This window comes from Enhydra lutris, unplaced genomic scaffold, assembly GCF_002288905.1.
Source record: "Enhydra lutris kenyoni isolate GAN:26980312 unplaced genomic scaffold, ASM228890v2 scaffoldscaffold21, whole genome shotgun sequence".
NCBI classification, from domain to species: Eukaryota; Metazoa; Chordata; class Mammalia; order Carnivora; family Mustelidae; genus Enhydra; species Enhydra lutris.
Window position 1 is genome coordinate 64142397 of NW_019154105.1, and position 19772 is coordinate 64162168.

The following is a 19772-nucleotide window of genomic DNA, read 5'->3' on the forward strand; positions in this document are numbered from 1 at the left end:
ATTTGACTACTCTTAAGTATCTCCTATAAGTGGAATCCTACAGTATTTGCCTCTGTGTGACTGACTTATCTCACTTAGCATAATGCCCTAAATGCCATTCAGCCCCTTTGTGGCATGTGTCAATATTTCCTTCCATTTTGAGGCTGGCTGATAAGGTATTTCATTCTGTCATTTTGGTATTTGTTTTTCATATGCCTTATAGTTTTTTTGTCCCTCATTTCCTTCATTGCTGTCTTCTTTCATGTGTAACTTTTTGTAGTAAAATGTTTAAGTACCTGTCTCATTGCCTTCTGTGGCTACCATAGGGACTGCATTTAATATCCTAAAGTCATAATGCTCCAGTTTGGATTCATACCAGTTTGACTTCCAGTAGCACACATTAACTCTGCACCTTTACATCTCCCTCCCTGCCCCTTTCAGTTGTTGATGTCCCAAAATCACATCTTTATATCTCATGTGCCCCAAAATTTAAACTAATATTTTTCAAAGGGTTAGGGTTAGTTCTAGTAGTTTGGGAGTAGAGTCTTTTGTGTTTTCCATATAAAGTATCATGTCATCTGTGAAGAGAGAGTTTGACTTCTTCTTTGCCATTTTGAATACCTTTTATGCTTTTTGTTGTCTGATTGCTGTTGCTAGGACTCCTAGCACTAGGTTGAACAACAGTGGCGAAAGTGGATATCCTTGTTGTGTTCCTGATCTCAAAGGGAAGGCTGTCAGCTTTTCCCCATTGAGAATGATATTCGCTGTGTGTTTTTCATAGAGAGATTTTATGAAGTTGAGGAATGTTCTCTCTTTGCCTATACTTTGAATCGTTTTAATGAGAAATGGATGCTGTATCTTGTCAAATGTTTTTTTCTGCATCAATTGAGAGGACCATGTCTCTCTTCTCTTACTGAGTTGTTCTATTACATTGATTGATTTGTGAATGTTGAACCACCCTTGCATTCCATGCATAAATCCCACCTGGTCATGGTGGATAATCTTTTTAACGTACTGTTGGATCCTTTTAGCTAGGATCTTGTTGAGAATCTTGGCATCCATATTCATCAGAGATATTGGTCTGAAATTCTCCTTTTTGATGAGGTCTTTGCCTGGTTTGGGGATCTAGTAGAACTTATAAAGCAATTCAGTAATGTGGCAGGATACAAAATCAATGCACAGAAATCAGTTGCTTTCTTATACACTAACAATGAAAATATAGAAAGGAAAATTAGAGAATCAATTCCATTTACTATAGTACCAAGAACCATAAGATACCTGGGAATAAAACTAACCAAAGAGGTAAAGGATCTGTATCAAGGAACTACAGAACACTCATGAAAGTAATTGAAGAAGACATAAAAAGATGTAAAGGCATCCCATGTTCATGAATCAGAAGAATAAACATTGTTAAAATGTCTATACTGCCTAGAGCAATCTATACTTTCAGTGCCATCCCAATCAAAATTCCACCAGCATTTTTCAAAGTGCTGGAACAAACAATCCTAAAATTTGTATGGAACCAGAAGAGACCCCCAAATTGCTAGTGAAGTGTTGAAAAAGAAAAGCAAAACTGGTGCATCATGTTGCCTGATGTCAAGCATTACTACAAAGCTGTGATCACCAAGACAGCATGGTACTGGCACAAAAACAGACACATAGACCAGTGGAACAGAGTAGAGAGCCCAGATATGGACCCTTAACTCTATGGTCAAATAATCTTCGACAAAGCAGGAAAAAATATACAATGGAAAAAAGACAGTCTCTTCAATAAATGGTGCCGGGAAAATTAGACAGCTATATATGGGAGAATGAAGCTTGACCGTTTTCTTACACCACACACAAAGATAAACTTGAAATGGATAAAAGACCTCAACGTGAGGCAGGAATCTATCAAAATCCTAGGCAGTAACCTATTCAACATCGACTACAGCAAATTCTTTCAAGACATGTCTCCAAAGGCAAAGGAAACAAAAGCAAAAATGAACTTTTGGGACTTCATCAAGATCAAAAACTTTGGGGTGCCTGGGTGGCTCAGTGGGTTAAAGCCTCTGCCTTCAGATCAGGTCATGATCCCAGGGTCCTGGGATCGAGCCCCGCATCGGGCTCTCTGCTCCACAGGGAGCCTGCTTCCTCCTCTCTCTCTCTCTGCCTGCCTCTCTGCCTGCTTATGATCTCTGCCTGTCAAATAAATAAATAAAATCTTTAAAAAAAAAAAAAAGATCAAAAGCTTCTGCATAGCAAAGGAAACAGTCAACAAAACAAAGAGACAACCCACGGAATGGGAAAAGATATTTGCAAATGACACTACAGACAAAGGGCTGATATCCAAGATCTATAAAGAACTCCTCAAACTCAACACTCAAAAAACAGATAATCAAGTCAAAAAATGGGCAGAAGACATGAACAGACACTTCTCCAAAGAAGACATAAAAATGGCTAAGAGGCACATGAAAAAATGTTCATCATCATTAGCCATCAGAGAGATTCAAATCAAAGCCACATTGAGATACCACCTTACACCGGTTAGAATGGCCAAAATTAATGAGACAGTAAAACAACAAGTGTTGGAGAGGATATGGAGAATGGGGAACCCTCTTACACTGTTGGTGGCAATGCAAATTGGTGCAGCCACTTTGGAAAACAGTGTGGAGATTCCTTAAGAAATTAAAAATAGAACTTCCCTATGACCCTGCAATTGCACTACTGGGTCTTTACCCCAAAGATACAGATGTAGTGAAAAGAAGGGAGACCTGTATCCCAATGTTCATAGCAGCAATGGCCACAGTCACTAAACTGTGGAAGGAGCCAAGATGCCCTTCAACAAATGAATGGATAAAGGAGGTATGGTCCATATATACAATGCAATATATTACTCAGCCATCAGAAAGGATGAATACCCAACTTCTGTATCAACATGGGTGGGATTAGAGGAGATTATGCTGAGTGAAATAAGTCAAGCAGAGAGAGTTATTTATCAAATGGTTTCACTTACCTGTGGAGCATAAGGAATAACACGGAGGACACTGAGAGGAGAAGAGAAGTGAGTTGGGGGAAATTGGTGGGGGAGACGAACCATGAGAGAATGTGGACTCTGAGAAACAAACTGAGGGTTTGGGAGGGGAAGGGGATGGGTTTGGGTGAGCCTGGTGGTGGGTATTATGGAGGTTATGTATTGATGGAGCACTGGGTGTGGTGCATAAACAATCTTGGAACACTAGGAAAAAAATAAAATAAAATTACCAAAAAATTGCAAGTTAAAATTTTCTTTTTGAATTCACCCCATGGCAGGAGGTTTGGCTTCATCTCATATGCCCATACAGTGAGCGCTTGGCTGTCCATCCTCCTCTGCCCATTGCTGGCTTGCACTGGGATGGTCAGAGCTGCCATTCTATGCTCACAGTTTGTCCAGGTGAATGGGACATGTACTACTCCATTATTCTACATTTTCCTGTCTTTTCCATCAGTCTTACTTTGTTAGATGCTGCAAAACCTTTAGAAGCATGCAGGATACAAATTAAATAAAACCATAAAGCCTCAAGAACAGTGCTCTGCATTTGCAAAGATAGACACACTTTAGGGTCTGCAGAGGCCTGCTGCAAAGCAGCAGGGGTTGGAAAAGCTGAGTTTGCAGTTCACCTTTGCCTGGTCCTCGGAGTGCTCCTGCCCAAACTGGCTGGGCCTGGGGAGCCAGATGGTGTTTGAGTGTCCTCTTGCTGCCATTTGGCATGCAGGAGGCACATGGAAGCCAACCATCAACACTAACTTCTAGGAAGATGACAAGGACAGAATTAGCCTGATATGGAGAACAGTGAGGGCCAGGATGTATGAATGGCTTGAGCACTTCTGTGGCTCAATTCAATTTTTTTAAAAAAGGTTATTATTGTGAATGTTATTAAAGACTTCTGTGTATCAAGCACACTTCAGGTTTGATAACCTCCTTGTTATTTGTACAATATGAGCTGACGGGAGGCCCCAGCATCCCATTATTGGATTTCTGAGTCCATGAGGGTATTTTTAGCTGTTCTGTTGCTGCATGTTCAATCTCAGAGAATCACTGGCAGTGAGCATGGTCGGCTAGCCCTCCTCTCTGTCTGCTCCCCTTTGGAGATTGGAGATTGGAGGAAATGGTCTGAGAGATGCTCAGCTCCTTGTCCCAGCAGGTGCCACACAGTAAGGACACAGGAGGTGAATGTTGGAAACACGGGGCTTGTCCTGGCTTCTGGAGCTTCCAGAGGACTAACCCACGGGGTATCTCCTGGCTTGGATCCTTTTGCCCAGGGAAGAAAAGTGGAGAAAAGGCATGTGTTTCAAATGGTGAAGTGGTGCTGTGCTGCTGGAGCACTAAGAAGGGTTTGTGATTTCCTGCCCAAAATGTTTTTTTCTTCCCACGCTTCCCTGCCACTGACAATCCATGGTTGGCTGGCAGCTTCCTGGCAGCAGGTGTGAGCAAGGGGAGATGAAGTAAGAGGGGAGCTGGGCCAGGTGTTCTGACTCAATATTTCCCCCTGGACACAGTACCTCTCTCATATGTGCTCATGTGTCTTCTCACACATGGTTAACATGGCTGGCCTTTAGCGTGCAAGCCTCCTGAGGCTGGTTCTAGAGGACATGATGTGTTGTTGAAGAAGAGGTCTCACCTGGTAACTGGGCACATCAGCCTCTCTTGGCCTTGGTTTTCTCCATTGGAAAAATGAGAGGCATAGTGCCCAGCTCACATGATTAAAAGGGATAAGTGCTGAGGGATAATGGGAGGTCTGTGGATAGCACCCGTCCTTCCTAACTGAGTTTGGGACCACTGAAGAGATGCCATGGGACTCAGATATGTGGGAGTGAAAGTATCAGCTGTGTTACAGACACAGTTGATTGAAGAACTTGGCTTTAGCTCTGCACCCAAAGGGCTTGCTAACACTTCAGCTTTGAAATGGAATCACCCTAAGGATATGGGCTCCGCTGCAAGCCTCCTTCCCACTGGCCAGGCTCCTGGCCATGGCAGGGAGTAGACTGAGTACAGGCTCCTCTATGGGGAGATCCAGAAGCCTGGCGGGAGCCCAGAAGGGAATGAGAGGAGCACACTGGCAATTCCTTCCAAACAGCTCATCAGACAGGTCACTTCTGCATGGGAGTGAGGCTCTGGAGGGAGGCTGGGAGAGTCACTCTCAGACCAACAAGAGATCCTGGTCTTAGCAAGGAGAGGAGGCCAGACAAAGAGGAGGGTATGGTAAGCAGTGAGATCAACAACAAGCATAGCTCGGTGCCCCACAGAGCTTTGCTTCCAGTCAGTCCCTCACCACCCCCCTCTTCTTCCACACTGCCTTCCCTCTCATCCCAGTCTCCTGTGGAGAGGAACAGACCAGCATGCCTCACAGGCCGTGGGTACTTTGTGACCCTTTCATTCCTGAGTGTGGGATGCTATGGGCAATGTGCTAAATGCAGGAGGACAGTGCCAAATAAGACTGGTCCCTGTGCACAGAGAGATGGCTGGCTGATGGAGAGAAGAGACCAGGAGAGAGAGGATTCCCATGACATGAGGAAAGTACCATCAGAGCCTCAGACAGGGATTCTAGCTTCCGGAAATGGGTTATCTTGGTTTAATTCCCAGCTCTGCCTGTGCCTGGGAAGTGTTCTTTAACCTTGCTGAGTCCGTGTGCAGATCTGTCCAAGACAGCTCCTACAAATGCTTACCTCGAAGGGCTTTTGGGAGAATGAAATGAGTTAGCATAAATAAAGTGCTTAGAACAGTGCTTGGTGCATGGTAGGCATCTTATCAATGCTATTATATTGTAGGACACCAGAGACTAAAAAGAGTGTTACCCAACTCAGTCTGGTCAGAGTCTACTGAGTATTCGTGGGTCAGCTCACGTTGGTGACATGGTCCCTGACAGCGCTCACCCACTGTTCTCTCCATTTGTCTTTTCGTTAAGAAAGTTCATACATGAGCAAGAACCCAGACCACTTTCCTTTCCCCCACATAGCACAGTTTTTAAAGGCTTGGACTTTGATGTCTTCAGTGTATGAAGAACATCATACCAAAAAATCCCTGTTAAATGTGTTATTCTGTGTAGAGCTATTTTTTGTAAGTCATTGTTTTTCACATTACAAAGTGCCATCTTTGTATGAATCTAGTGGGAGGAATTTCCTTCTGGCTTCAGGATCAGGAGTAATCATGTTTTCCTAAACAATGGATTTTTTTCCCCCACATTGACCCTGAATCGTAAGGCTGATCATGTTTCTCACTTTGCTCTGGTTGCTGGGAAGGTTAGGCTTGCATTTATGGCCTGTTTCCAGCAAGCTATTTGAGCATGAATTGGGGTGTTTTTGCCTGCTTACATTTTCTTAAACTCCCTCTTTATTCTTTGACCTAATAATCTATGGTTAATTTAATTTTAATTTTTTTAAGTTATATGTATTTTGCAAATAAATTTTAAAGCTTTTTGGAAAAAGATTGGAAATTAGTTTTTTAAAAGTCTTTTTGATGGCTGCATAGTATTCCATATATGTCACATCTTCTTTATCCAGTCATCTGTTGATGGACATCTAGGTTCTTTCCATAGTTTGGCTATTGTGGACATTGCTGCTATAAACATTGGAGTGCAAGTGCCCTTTTGGATCACTACATTTGTATCTTTAGGATAAATACCCAGTAGTGCAATTGCTGGGTCATAGGGTAGCTCTATTTTCAACTTTTTGAGGAACCTGCATACTATTTTCCAAAGTGGCTGCACCAGCTTGCATTCCCACCAACAGTGTAGGAGGGTTTCCCTTTCTCCGCATCCTCACCAACATCTGTCCTTTCCTGACTTGTTAATTTTAGCCATTCTGACTGGTGTGAGGTGGTATCTCACTGTGGTTTTGATTTGTATTTCCCTGATACCGAGTGATATGGAGCACTTTTTCATGTGTCTGTTGGCCATCTGGATGTCTTCTTTGCAGAAATGTCTGTTCATGTCTTCTGCCCATTTCTTGATTGGATTATTTGTTCTTTGGGTGTTGAGTTTGATAAGTTCTTTATAGATTTTGGATACTAGCCCTTTGTCTTGCCATTTGCAATAATGTGGATGGAACTAGAGATTATTATGCTAAGCGAAATAAGTCAATCAGAGGAAGACAAATAGATGATCTCTCTGATATGAGGCATTTGAGAGGCAGGGCAGGGAGTTGTGGGAGGTAGGGAGGGAAAAAATGAAACGAGATGGGATCAGGAGGGAGACAAACCATTTAGAGACTCTTAATCTCACGAAACAAACTGAGGGTTGCTGGGGGGTGGGATGGTAGGGATAGGGTGTCTGGGTTATGGACATTGGGGAGGATATGTGCTATGGTGAGTGCTGTGAAATATGTAAGCCTGATGATTCACAGACCTGTACCCCTGGGACAAATAATACATTATATGTCAATTTTAAAAAAAAATTGTCTTAAAACAGACATTGGGTTCTTTGTGCTGGTCTGTTTTGATGACTGGCCAGGACTGATAACTTGCAAACTCCTGAACTTCTTTGATGTTGGAAGGAGAGCCTAATTGCCCAGATTTCTCCGTGGGTTGGTGTTATGATGATAGAATGTAGATTTCTCGGGGCGCCTGGGTGGCTCAGTGGGTTAAGCCTCTGCCTTCAGCTCAGGTCATGATCTCAGGGTCCTGGGATTGAGTCCCGCATCGGGCTCTCTGCTCAGCAGGGAGCCTGCTTCCCTCTCTCTCTCTCTCCCTGCCTGCCTCTCCGTCTACTTGTGAGCTCTCTCTGTCAAATAAATAAATAAAATCTTAAAAAAAAAAAGAATGTAGATTTCTCACTTGTGGTCTTCATCATTTCCATGACAATGTGTAACATTATCATGAGAACATACTTATAATTCCAGTCCAAAAAGAGGCAAAAGGAATAATGGCACAATGCTTTGGAATAGTGCAAAACTGCAGAGATAAATGAAAGGTCATTCTCTGTTCTCTGATAACAGCATTGAGTCTCCTTGGGAATGTAGAGTCTATGGCCCAGGGGGGCGTGGGGGAAAGGATCTACAACAAGAGAAAGCCGCAACCTGACTTATTGCTTAAATTATTGTTCCCTTTGCATTTTGGGTTTCCTCTTTAGAATTCATTCTGGTCTGCAAGTTTCTATCCTAAAAATCCATGTTGCTCCTCCAAAGAGTTCTGGCGGAATATTGAATGAGATACCCTTTGACAGTCTAGCTGTGAATGAGGGTGCAGAACTCACTGGTTATTAATGTAATGTTTCAATAGTCTTTCAACTATTAGAATACAAATTGGGCATCTGGAGGAGGCATTTATAGCTGATTCCTGTGGTTCCTTTTTGAGCATCTCAACCCTTCTCTCCAGTAGCAAATGCATGGAAAGATGTATCATGGAAATTGTATCAGATGACTCTTTCTATTCCAAATGACAGAAACGCTGTGTCAAGTAGTGGAGGTCAAAAAGCAGAATCTTTGCCCATGGATATACAAAGTTCAGGCTGCTGCCCAGGCTGGAGCCAGCACCTCCAACAGGGCCCCTCTCTGTGTGTGTTTAGCTCTCAACCTGCTTGACCCTCTGTAGCTTCATGCTGCAGATGGATCGTACCCCCATTTTCAGCAAGAGGATTCCAAGAGGCTTTTCTTTCATCCACCCCAGGGAGCACCCCCAAGGGGTCCTGACAAACCAACACCAGCAGCCAGGGGATGTGTGTACACCTCCTAGTCAGCCCAGGTCATTGACCTGCTCATCTCTTTATTGAATGGGAGGAGCAAGAAGGCAAGACAGTGCCAACAGGAACACGTTACATGAATCAGCAGTGTGGGAACAGAGGGCATTATGAGACCAGACTTTCTTCACACCAGTGATGCCTTTCATCAACTCTTCTTGAACGTAGAAACAAAAAGCCCACTTCATCATATGAGTCCAGTATTACCATGATACCAGATCTGGGCCAGGGAATTAGTAGGTAGGAAAATGTGGGCTAGTGTCCCTTGGAACAAGATAGGAAATATCCTGCAAGAGATACTGCCAAGCTGAGTCCAGGAAACACACCCAGCTTATGGAAACACACAGTGTGTCCATCACAACAGCACCCAGTGGTGTGTGGTCATAGATGTGCTGGAAGGAGGCAGGGTCTGGGTTCCTCCTGCTGACTCTCTGGGTCCCTTCGTCCCTCTGGGGCTCAGATGCCTCTTCTGTCAAACCAAGGGGGCTGGCCTGGCTCACCCAGGTCTGATATCCAAGGGTCTGAGACAAAGGTCTAAGCCTCCATGATAACTATCCACCATTCTGTGATTATTGCTCAGGTTTCCCTTATGATGACCTTCCACGATTCTGTATGGGATGTGAAAACATTCTGCAATGCTGAGATTCTACTTGACAATTGTGTAACACCATCCTGAGGTTCATATGTTGGCTCCTCAGTCCTTAGAAAGCCTTAAATGTGTTCTGTGAAAATGAATTAAGTACTAGTTCAGTTCTCTATGGCTGAAAGAAACAACAAAACAAAACATACCAAAAAAAACCCCCAAATTAAAAGACAACCCTCACAACCTCAGTGGCTTAAAACACAGCTATTTTATATCTTGTGTTCCATGTGCTGACCGGACTCAGATGGGCAGGTTTTCTGCTCCATGTGACATCAACAGGGGCTGTGGTCGCTCCCAGTGCCTGAGGCAACTTGCTCCCATGGCAGCCAGTTGTTGCTGGTTGTTCCTGGTGGCCCAGCCAGGGCTGTTGACTGGAGCACCTTTGTTTTCCTTCTCCTGGCCTCTCCATGGGGCTTGGGCTCTGGCTGGATCCTAGGAGGCCAGTTCCCTTGAGGCCTGGGTGTGGACTTGACCGAGCATCACAACATTTAGGGGGAGCAGAACCAAGCTCTGTGTGGGGAGTGGCACGTGGTGGGAGGGAACCAAGGGGTGTTGGGGTGGGTGGATGCAGCTTTGGAGACTACCTACTACAAGTCCCGAAAACACTCCATTAAAGCAGTTACTAAAGACAAAGTAATATATACAATGGAATATTACTTGGCCATCAAAAAGAATGAAGTCTTGCCATTTGCAATGACATGGATGAGGCTTGAGTGTATTATGCTAGCCAAATCCGTCAGTCAGAGAAAGACAAATACCATATGATTTCATTCAGTTGTAGAATATAAGAAGCAAAACAAATGAGCAAAAGTGGAGGGGGGAAAGGAGAGAGAAAAAAAAAAAAACAAGAAGCAGACTCTTAACTCTAGAGAACAAACTGATGGTTACCAGAGGGGTGGTGGGTGGGGGATGGGTGAAATAGATGATGGGGGCTTGTGATGAGTACCAGGTATTGTATGCAAGGGCTGCGTTGCTATATTGTATACAATTTAAATAAAAACTTTAAAAAATTTAAAAAATAATAAAAACAAAGTCAGGTGTTGGCGTCTGGTTGGTTGAAATGCCATTTGCCAGCCAGAACCTGTTGATGGCGTGCTGTGACTTCGGTGGCACAGGTGCATCTCTCTGAGCCTCAGGTTGCTTTTCTGTAGAATGGGGGCATCGGTCTTGAGGATGTCGGAGTGTCTCCATCCCTCACCTCCTCTGTCCCTCTGTGCCCACAGGTACTCCTTCCAGGACGAGGAGGACATGTTCATGGTGGTTGACCTGCTCCTGGGCGGGGACCTGCGTTACCACCTACAGCAGAACGTCCACTTCACGGAGGGGGCAGTGAAGCTGTACATCTGTGAGCTGGCGCTGGCCCTGGAGTACCTACAAAGGTTCCACATCATCCACAGGTGACTGGGCTACTAATGGGGTGCCCGGGGACAGCAGCCCGCGGGGCGGCAGCGCGTGGGGGGAGCAGTCCACCAAGGCGCCGGGCATTCTGCTGCTGACGTTCCTTAGAAGGGACAGCACGCGGAGCTAAGGAATGGCCGAACAACGCATTACTGCTCTTACATTCTCAACAGACACCCCTCTCCCTTGTCACCTGCATCTGAGGGGGAACACCCCACTGTGGAGAGAGGGGGCTGGTGGTTGGCCTTGTCGCCTCTCTTCCAGCGTGACTTTGGAGGCTGGAATGTTCTCTCCCTCCAGTCTCAGGTTAGAAAGGTCACGTGGCATCAGTTGGGAGTGTGAGGGAATCTTCTCTCTTCCTTTCCAAATTTCAAATCAGTGCTGTGCCTCGTGGAAGTGCTCTCCCTCTTTGGAAGCTTCACTGTTGGCCCTGGGCTTTGGTTATAAGCTCTGAATTTCTGCCTCTTCTTCAGGGCCTTTGCTTCTCCCCACCCATGCACAGCCCTGCACTCCAACAGGCAGGCAAAGTGAGTCTGTCTGCAGAGGCAGGAGACCAGGGAGAGGCTTTGGCAATGGTGGTATCACGAACAAAGTCTTCTTGCTCTTCCCAGAGGAGGGGGCTGGCGTGAGTGGCTCCAGATTTCTTCACCTGGGGTCTCACACCATGCCTACCAGCTCTTCTAACTTAGACCATTTTGGAAGACGTGGTAAAGAAAGTCTTGATTTCTATGTAAAGATGTACATTAGGCACACACACATGCACACATCTCTACAGTTTGTCCCTCCTGAAGCCCCAGTAAAATGACAGCAAGAGTATTTGAAAAGTGACAAACTCCCAAGGATGGGGAAGACTAAAGCGGAGACTGCAGAAACACATTGCAGGGGTTGGGGGGAGGGTGGTCTGAAAGAAAAGGGAGAGTGGTGAATGATTAGTGCCCAAGAATGTAAATTCCAGGCTGTCACTGGGGTGAGCGTTGATGGACGCCAAAGAATCCCCTAAAGGTATAATCAGCATCTTTGGAGGGGAGATGAGATGTAAAAAGGTTAAAGTAAGGTGAATTGTTTGAAAGCCTTTTAGGAAGTCCTGAGAATCCCAGAGCTGCTTGTCCACTGTGAATAACTCGATGGCTGAATAATCATCTGAGTAACTTCACCCAACCAGAAGACTAAGATGGTATATGAACCTACTTGAGTTGGGACACTGTACTGAAAATAGTATACGAACCAGACACTAAAATACACAGCCTTCCCCCATTCCACCTGGGCTCTAAGAGTACACATTCAGGCCTTCCTCCAGGCAGGACACTGTGATTTCAGTGAGGATGTGACTTCAGTGTGGATGAGCCAAGAGTAAGAGACTGTGACCTCATAGCTTCACCACTCCCCCTTAGTGTATAGTTCATAGCCAACTAACCCCGCTCACTTCCTGGAAGCTGCCAACTAGTTTACCAATGACCAAGGTTTATCAGACATCCCAGGAAATCTTCTGTCTCAGTGAGATTCAAACAATCAAATGGACAGAGGGGAAAAAAAAAAACAACAACTTAGAGTAAACAGATACTATGCAAGGAGAAGAAAATATCCAAATATCTATGATCAGTATTTCCATAGGGATAAAAAGATGTTTGCGATTATAAAATAGGGAACACCATGTTTATTTAAAATTCAGATAACATCAGAGATCTTATAAGTTAAAAATACGACAGTAGAAATGAAAAACTCAAAAGATGTGTTAGAAGACAAAGTTGACATCCCTCATACAGTAAAACAGAAAGACAAAGAAAATGTGAGAGAAGATACAAGAAAATGCAAGAACCAATCCAGTAATCCCAGCATCAGGAGAGAGAGAAAAGAAAGAAAACATGGCAGGAGAAATCACCAATGAAATAATTAGAGAATGTCTCTGGGACCTGCAACACATGGGTTTCCAGAGTTACAGTGAGGGCCATAAACAGATGCCCATCAACACAAACTTTAAATCCCATAAGCTTCCACAGAAGAGCAGGCCATAAAGGCTAAGGAATCAGATTGTTTTGAGTTCATCAGACACTAGAAAGCAGTGGAGACATTCTAGCCAATCAAGTGTGAGGGTAACCGTTTTCACAAGTTCAAGGTCTCCAAAAAATCTACCTCATGTTCACCTTTTTTCAAGTAACTGTCAGAAAAAGAGGTGGACTCCACAAAAACGAAGGACTAAATCAAGAAGAAGGAAAAGACAGAAGATGGAAGGGGCTCTAGCAGAGAAGAGAGCCATAGGGAATCTCCAGGATGGTGATGAAGGGAGGTTCAAGGATGTCGACTGTGCCTACGGTGTAGACCCTGGCCAGTGCTGTCTGAGTGGATCAGAACACCCTGGGACACATTTCTTCAGGAAGCATGGTCTGATGGCATTCCTGGTGCATCTGGGTGCCTTGAGAGGAAGTTCTCGAGCTGGTGAAAACTCTGAAGTTGAGTAACTGGAGAAGTTTAGGAAAAAGCTCAACAAAAATAACACAGTTATTAACCCCAGGGAATGGTAGGGTTGTACACGATGTTGTCTGTGTGTAGTACAGCTTATGGTATGAACCAGGTCTGTATAGCATAATCAGAATCATGGCAGCCCTGAAAGTTGATCTAACCAAAAATATAACACTCCATTTGGGAAAGGCAGAACGCGAGGATGAGCATGTCTCCCGGGGGTTTCAGGGAAAAAGACTGCTACATCCTCATCTTTCCTAGTGGGAGGCCAGCGGATGGAGCCTGAAATGCCCGAGTTCTCTCTGTTGTTGACAGAGAAGGAGCTAAACATACCAAAACTCTCTGGATGGACGGAGAGGGAGAGATGGGGAGAAAGTGATAGGGCTTGTTGCTCCTTATAACAAAACTTGCAGAAGTATTGATCCTCTGAAATACTTCTGTGCATAATTTTACTACAAATAATAAACAACACAATGAGTAAGAACAAGAAAGAGGAAGAGGAAGTTGTGGTAGTGATAGTAGCAGTACGTAGTAGAAGAGGGGTTGTTCTGCGCAACGAAGAGAGTGTTCACTGAGGACCCATTGTTCATTCACCAGCCTTCGTGTGCAGCCATTTGGCATTGGACTCTGTTTGCAAAACTGTGATATTTGTTGAGGAAGTTCACCCCATGTTAGGGTGGCCTCTGTGGGCCAGCTGGGCTCTTTTGAAGGTGCTTGAAGGAGCAAGTTCTTTCCCAATCAGTTATATGAATGCCATTCATGAATTATCACAGCTGTTTCTGCACTAGTGTGCAGTAGATGACCAACTTGCCTCATTTCCCCTAGACACTGAGTCATGTGGATGTCATGGTGAGATGGAAGCCAGCTTCTCAGAGCAGAGCCAGGGATGGACCAGGCAGACACTGGAACTGTCCCATGAAAGTGTGATGGTTGGAACCACTTTTTTACTTCAGCAAATGTTTTAAAGTCGCTCAATGTGAGGTCATCTGTTCTCAGATTCCAGATCTACCCTGGAGAAAAGGAGTTAGCCAACCATTTAAAATTTTTAAAAATGCACTAAGTGGGATTGTCTTACCACTTCTAAAATGGTAGGCTTGGCAGAAATTTGAGTCAGCTTTTTTCCCTCCCACATAGTTCAATAAATCCCTTTTTCAATGTGTTGATGATGTGTTCAGACTTCAAATTATGTGTCATACACACGGTGCATAAGGATATATGATAATGCTGCTCAATGTGTTGTGTTAATTCAACAGATGAATTTATAAATCCCCCACTCCTTATGTGCCAGGACTCCGATGCCATATTTTATACAGACAAATGAAAGTTGCTTTTTTCAAAGTAGCCACACTCAAGGGGTGTTGGGGTGATACAGTCAGTTAAGGATCTGACTTCTGGTTTTAGCTGGGATCCTGATCTCAGGGTTGTGAGATCGAGCCCTGTGTCAGGCTGAGTGCTCATCGCTGGCTCTCTCTAAAACAAATAAATCTTTTAAAAAAAGAAGAAGCAGTCTCTGCTGAGACCCTAAGTTGTGTGCCACAGACATGAAGTTCCTTTGAAATCTCATGGTTGATGTGAAAAATGTCTTGACATTTTTCATTCCACTCCCATTATGTAGCCATGATTCTTTTGATATATAAGATCATACTTTACCTTTCATTTAAAAAAAAAAAAAAAGGAAATGAACAATAATGGCTTCTCGGAGTCTCCTTGGTCTGTGGCAGATGCTGTCACATTATGTCCATCTATTCGGGAAAAATGAGCTGATCTGAAGGGAGCTTGCAGCTCAGGTGAGGCCAGGCCACTGGGAACCCTCCCCGCCTCTTGCATTTTTAGATACAGATATGAGCCTATAAAGGGCGACCATTTATTCATGGTTTTGAACTGAGCAGTGATCTAAATGCTCATCAGAATGGGCTTGGGGCAGCATTTTCAAGCTTCTCTTGGAGAAAATTTTCACCAGTGGGGTTACTTCTATCAGATTTTGCTCTGAAAATGTCTGAACCCACCAGGACAGTGTCTTTCACCCCCTTAGGAAGCACTCTTGGTGACGTGTAACTGACTGGTTCTGCACATTTCTGTGCTTCCAGCCCCGATTTTGCCTATATGCAGATTGATGCAGTGTCAAAGCTTCCTGGTCCCCGTGACACCTCAGCTCATCAGACCCACGGTCGTCCCTCCTTTGGAGGCAGGAGTCCCATCAGGTGCAGAAGAAACCTCTCCCGCTTTGCCTTGGAGTTATGGGCTGTGAACATACTCAGCCTTGACAAAATATTTGCTTACTGTCAAATTTTTGTCAGTAATAGTTTCTTTTGTTATCTTTTTACTTTGGGAAAACACGTTTTATCTCTAGGACCAGTAATAGTTTAATCCTGCTAGTTTAACACTAGCAAGCTCCTTTCTCTACTTAAACTAGCATTATCTGTGCAGCAAGCAATACTTTTGCTACAGATTGTCTAAGAGTGTACAAACTCTGATTTGTATAGTTTATCATTTTTTGTCACTTTATTGAATACGTTATGAAAATAAAGAAGTAAATCCTTTATTTTTTATTTTTATTTTTTGCAGTGGAGTATAGAGGTAAATCCAGATCTTATTTGTAATTTTTTAAAAGATTTTATTTACTTACTTGACAGAGATTACAAGTAGGCAGAGAGGCAGGCAGAGAGAGGTGGGGGGGGAAGCAGGCTCCCTGCCGAGCAGAGAGCCCAGGACCCTGAGATCATGACCTGAGCCAAAGGCAGAGCTTAACCCACTGAGCTACCCAGGCACTCCTTATTTGTAATTTTTTTAAGATTTTATTTATTTATTAGAGAGGCAGAGGGAGAGAGCACAAGCAGGGGAAGCTGCAGAGGGAGAAAGAGAAGCAGACTCCTTGCTCAGCAGGGAGCCCAATGTGGGGCTCGATCTCAGGACCCTGGGATCATAACCTGGGCTGAAGGCAGACACTTAACCAACTGAGCCATCCAGTCACCCCAGATCTTATTTTTTAATAAATAATATGTGTATGTTATAAAGTTCAAAAGATTCAAAGGAATGTGTGTGAAAAACAAATGACAGTCCTCCCATTATTGTGAGCATTTTCACTGATTGAAAGCACAGGCTTCAGACATCCTCTTTACGTTCACCATTTGTGTTTGCCACACGCAATTTTTTTTTCTGCTAAGTTTTTTTTTTTAATTTTTATATTTTTAATTTATTTTCAGTGTAACAGATTTCATTGTTTATGTACCACACCCAGTACTCCATGCAATATGCGCCGTCCATATTACCCACCACCAGGCTGGCCCCAACTTCCCACTCTCCACCCCTCCAAAACCCTCAGATTGTTTTTCAGAGTCCATAGTCTCTCATGGTTCACCTCCCCTTCCAATTTCCCTCAACTCCCTTCTCTCCATCTCCTCATGTCCTCCGTGTTATTTGTTATGCTCCACAAATAAGTGAAACCATATGATAATTGACTCTCTCTGCTTGACTTATTTCACTCAGCATAATCTCTTCCAGTCCCATCCATGTTGCTACAAAAGTTGGGTATTCATCCTTTCTGATGGAGGCATAATACTCCGGAGTGTATATGGACCACATCTTCCTTATCCATTCGTCCGTTGAAGGGCATCTTGGTTCTTTCCACAATTTGGCAACCGTGGCCATTACTGCTATGAACATTGGGGTACAGATGGCCCTTCTTTTCACTCCATCTGTATCTTTGGGGTAAATACCCAGTAGGCCGCAGACAATTTTGTTTTGAAATGTTAACATGTAAAAAGGCACTTACCAATGAGATATTTGACATTTTGTGTCTTCGGGTGGGAATAAGATGAGAACAGTCCTTTCCAGGGCAGGACTTGTAACTGAGCCTTGTTCTTATCTACCTGCAGTTAGCATTATAATGTAGTGGGTTGTCCCCATATTTGGAACATGTAATAGGAAGTTACAAAACAAAAATCAGCATGCTTGTAGGATGCTACACCCATGATGGTCATCAACATTTGCTGAGCACTTAGCATGTGCCTGGCTCTGTTTTAAGTGCTTTGCAGGTGTGACTTCATCTGATCCCAAAAGGCGAACTGAAGTGGTTCCTGTTATCAGCCCCATTTTACAGATGAGACTCATGGAGTCTCATGGAGTCTCGTGGAGACTGCTGGGTCTCATGGAGAAAAGTAACTCCCCAGGAGCAAACAGTAGGTGGTCACTCCAAGTCACCAGATCTCACTGTCTCTGTATTGGTGAACCATGGGAGCCCAGCACCCCCCCCATATTAATATGTAGAATCTGTCCATTACCAAAGCTTTCATGAAGGAAAAAATCATGTGACTCTCATGAAATAGCGAAACCCCTAGGCTTTTGTTTGCACATGCAAATAAAACTATATTTTAAGTGACAATTTTCAACCTCCTCCCTCCTTGAAGTTCTTGAAATGCCCTGACAAGTTGCTTATTTTCCTGTGGGGACAGCACCAGTTTCTAGTTTGGGTTGCATGAAGTGATAGAGATAGAATTTATGCCCCTTTCTTGGAATGCTTGTGTGTTTGTAATTTAAAACAATTTTTTTTTGTAAATAGGTTCACTGTCTTATAATTATGCTTCCTGAATTCTGTACAGATAAACTGTCTTAACTCCTGATAATTTGGGGAAATTGCCTATGTGCCTTTCCCAGGAAATTGCTAACAGAATGAGGCTGGGATGATGCTTTTCATTGGCCAATCCCAGTTAATTGGGAAATCAAATTTGTCTGAGCAGTAGGAGTAGAGACTGCCAAGTGTCACAATATGGCTGGGCTGCTTATCTCATGTCTTTGGCAATGGGGGCTTGTCACTCATGTAACGGCAATGTAGGTAAAAGAAGGGAAGAGCCAAGATATTCCTAACCAGTGGCTTTAGCTGGGGAAGGGCAGTAAGTAACCTGCCCTCCTTGGCTCCCAGCTTGGGTCTCCTCTGATGACCAGTGGAATTTATGAACAAAGGAACCAAACCTCTGACCTCAACCCTCCAAGTGGTGGAACACAGGGAATGAGATTGTGAGGGAGAGAAACCCAGGCTCTGCTCCTGACAGTAGCGGGAGGGGTCAAGGGTACCCTGTGGGTAGGCAGGGGCGTGGCCTACCACTCACTGCTGTGAAGGCTGGTGTTGAGAGTTCTTGTACTGTGTTCCTGGTGCAGAGGACCTTGGGCAAGTCCATTACCACTCTGATTTGAGTTTGTTTCTCTGTAAACAAGAAGAGTGATATCTGTCCATGGGACTCCTGGGGGGTTGAATGATGTGGGGCTCACCTTAAACCCAGGGTGATTGCATCTCGAGTTACTTAACATACTTACATCTTCAAAGACTCTATGGCTGAATAAAGTCACATTTTGCAGATACCAGACTTAGGACTTGGACGTAACTTTCAGGGGGTACAGTGTAAACTACTGCAGTCATATTCAACTAAGTCTGCTCCTCTATGAAGACACTCCCCTCCCTTGGGTGGTTTCTCCTTTGGGCATCCATGTGAATTCTGTTCCTACTTCAATGAGGACTTTTCTCTGGTTGCCTATACTGTACAGGACACCTGCTGCAGAAGACACTTTCAGAATTATACCTTTCCTAATTACCCATTATAGGTCCTGGCACACAGTAGGTATTTATAAATGTTTATGCCTTAAATGAGGGATTGAGGCCCAAGGAATTGAAATGTGTCCAGGATGTGTCCCACTAGTGAGTTCTTTCTGCTCTGGCGGGCTCTGAAGTAAGTCAAATCTCAGGTTTACATTCATTGAGTTAGTAAGTATTTAATTGGCTCTTACTGTATGCCAGACAGCACAACAGAAACCCTGATACAGGGGCACCTGAGTGGCTCAGTTGTTTGAGCAGTTGAGGGGTTTAGTATCTGACTCTTGGTTTCGGCTCAGGTCATGACCTCAGATCATGGGTTCCAGCCCTGTGTCAGGCTCCACACTCAGCCCAGAGTCTGTCTGTCCCTCTCCCTCCCCCTCTGATCCTCCCCTCACTCTCACTTTGTCTCTCTCTCTCTCTCTAAAAATGAACAAGTAAAATTAAAAAAAAAAAAAAGAAACCCTGATACATAAGTATGTGGTTTCTTACTTCAAAACCCAGATGCTTCATAAGTATGTATTGAATACCTGCTGTATGCTAGACACCTGACTCGGAGTTGGATTAGGGAGGCAGACATATAATGACCATCTCAGCCAATGTGGGAAGTGCTTGGTGAGAGCATGTTCAAAGCAGTGCAGAACACAGAGAAGCCAGGATAAAATTTGTCTCTAAGGATCGGCCCGGCTTTGGAGTCATCAATGATGGTATCTAGGCTGGGCTTTGCTTTTGGGAGGAAACAGATATTTCCTAAAACAAAGTGTTCCGGAAAAATGTTCTCTGGACAGTCTGAATCTTATTTGCTGGTGGCAGAAACTGTTACAACCCTTTTGGAAAGGTACTTGAGAATAGGAATCAAGTACTTTGCGAATATTCATAGCTGGACTCACTGACTTCCCGTCTTGGAAAGTATGGTAAGGCTCCAGTATGGCCTGCGTAAGATGCTGTAAGTGTGAGGGTATTTACTATAGCACATTTTACGATGACCAGTCATCCTGGAAGAACGCAAAGAAAGTGGCTT

At 44.0% G+C, this 19772-nt stretch overlaps 1 protein-coding gene across 2 annotated transcripts in view; it reads left to right on the top strand.

Annotated features, from left to right (window-relative positions):
- Positions 1-19772, top strand: part of LOC111149215 (serine/threonine kinase 32B) — a 404797-nt gene that overhangs the window by 249949 nt on the left and 135076 nt on the right. For both annotated transcript variants that reach the window (XM_022506161.1, XM_022506162.1), the window contains exon 4: positions 10536-10709. In XM_022506161.1, coding sequence (XP_022361869.1) covers positions 10536-10709 — 174 coding nt within the window. The remainder of the gene's footprint in view (positions 1-10535; positions 10710-19772) is intronic.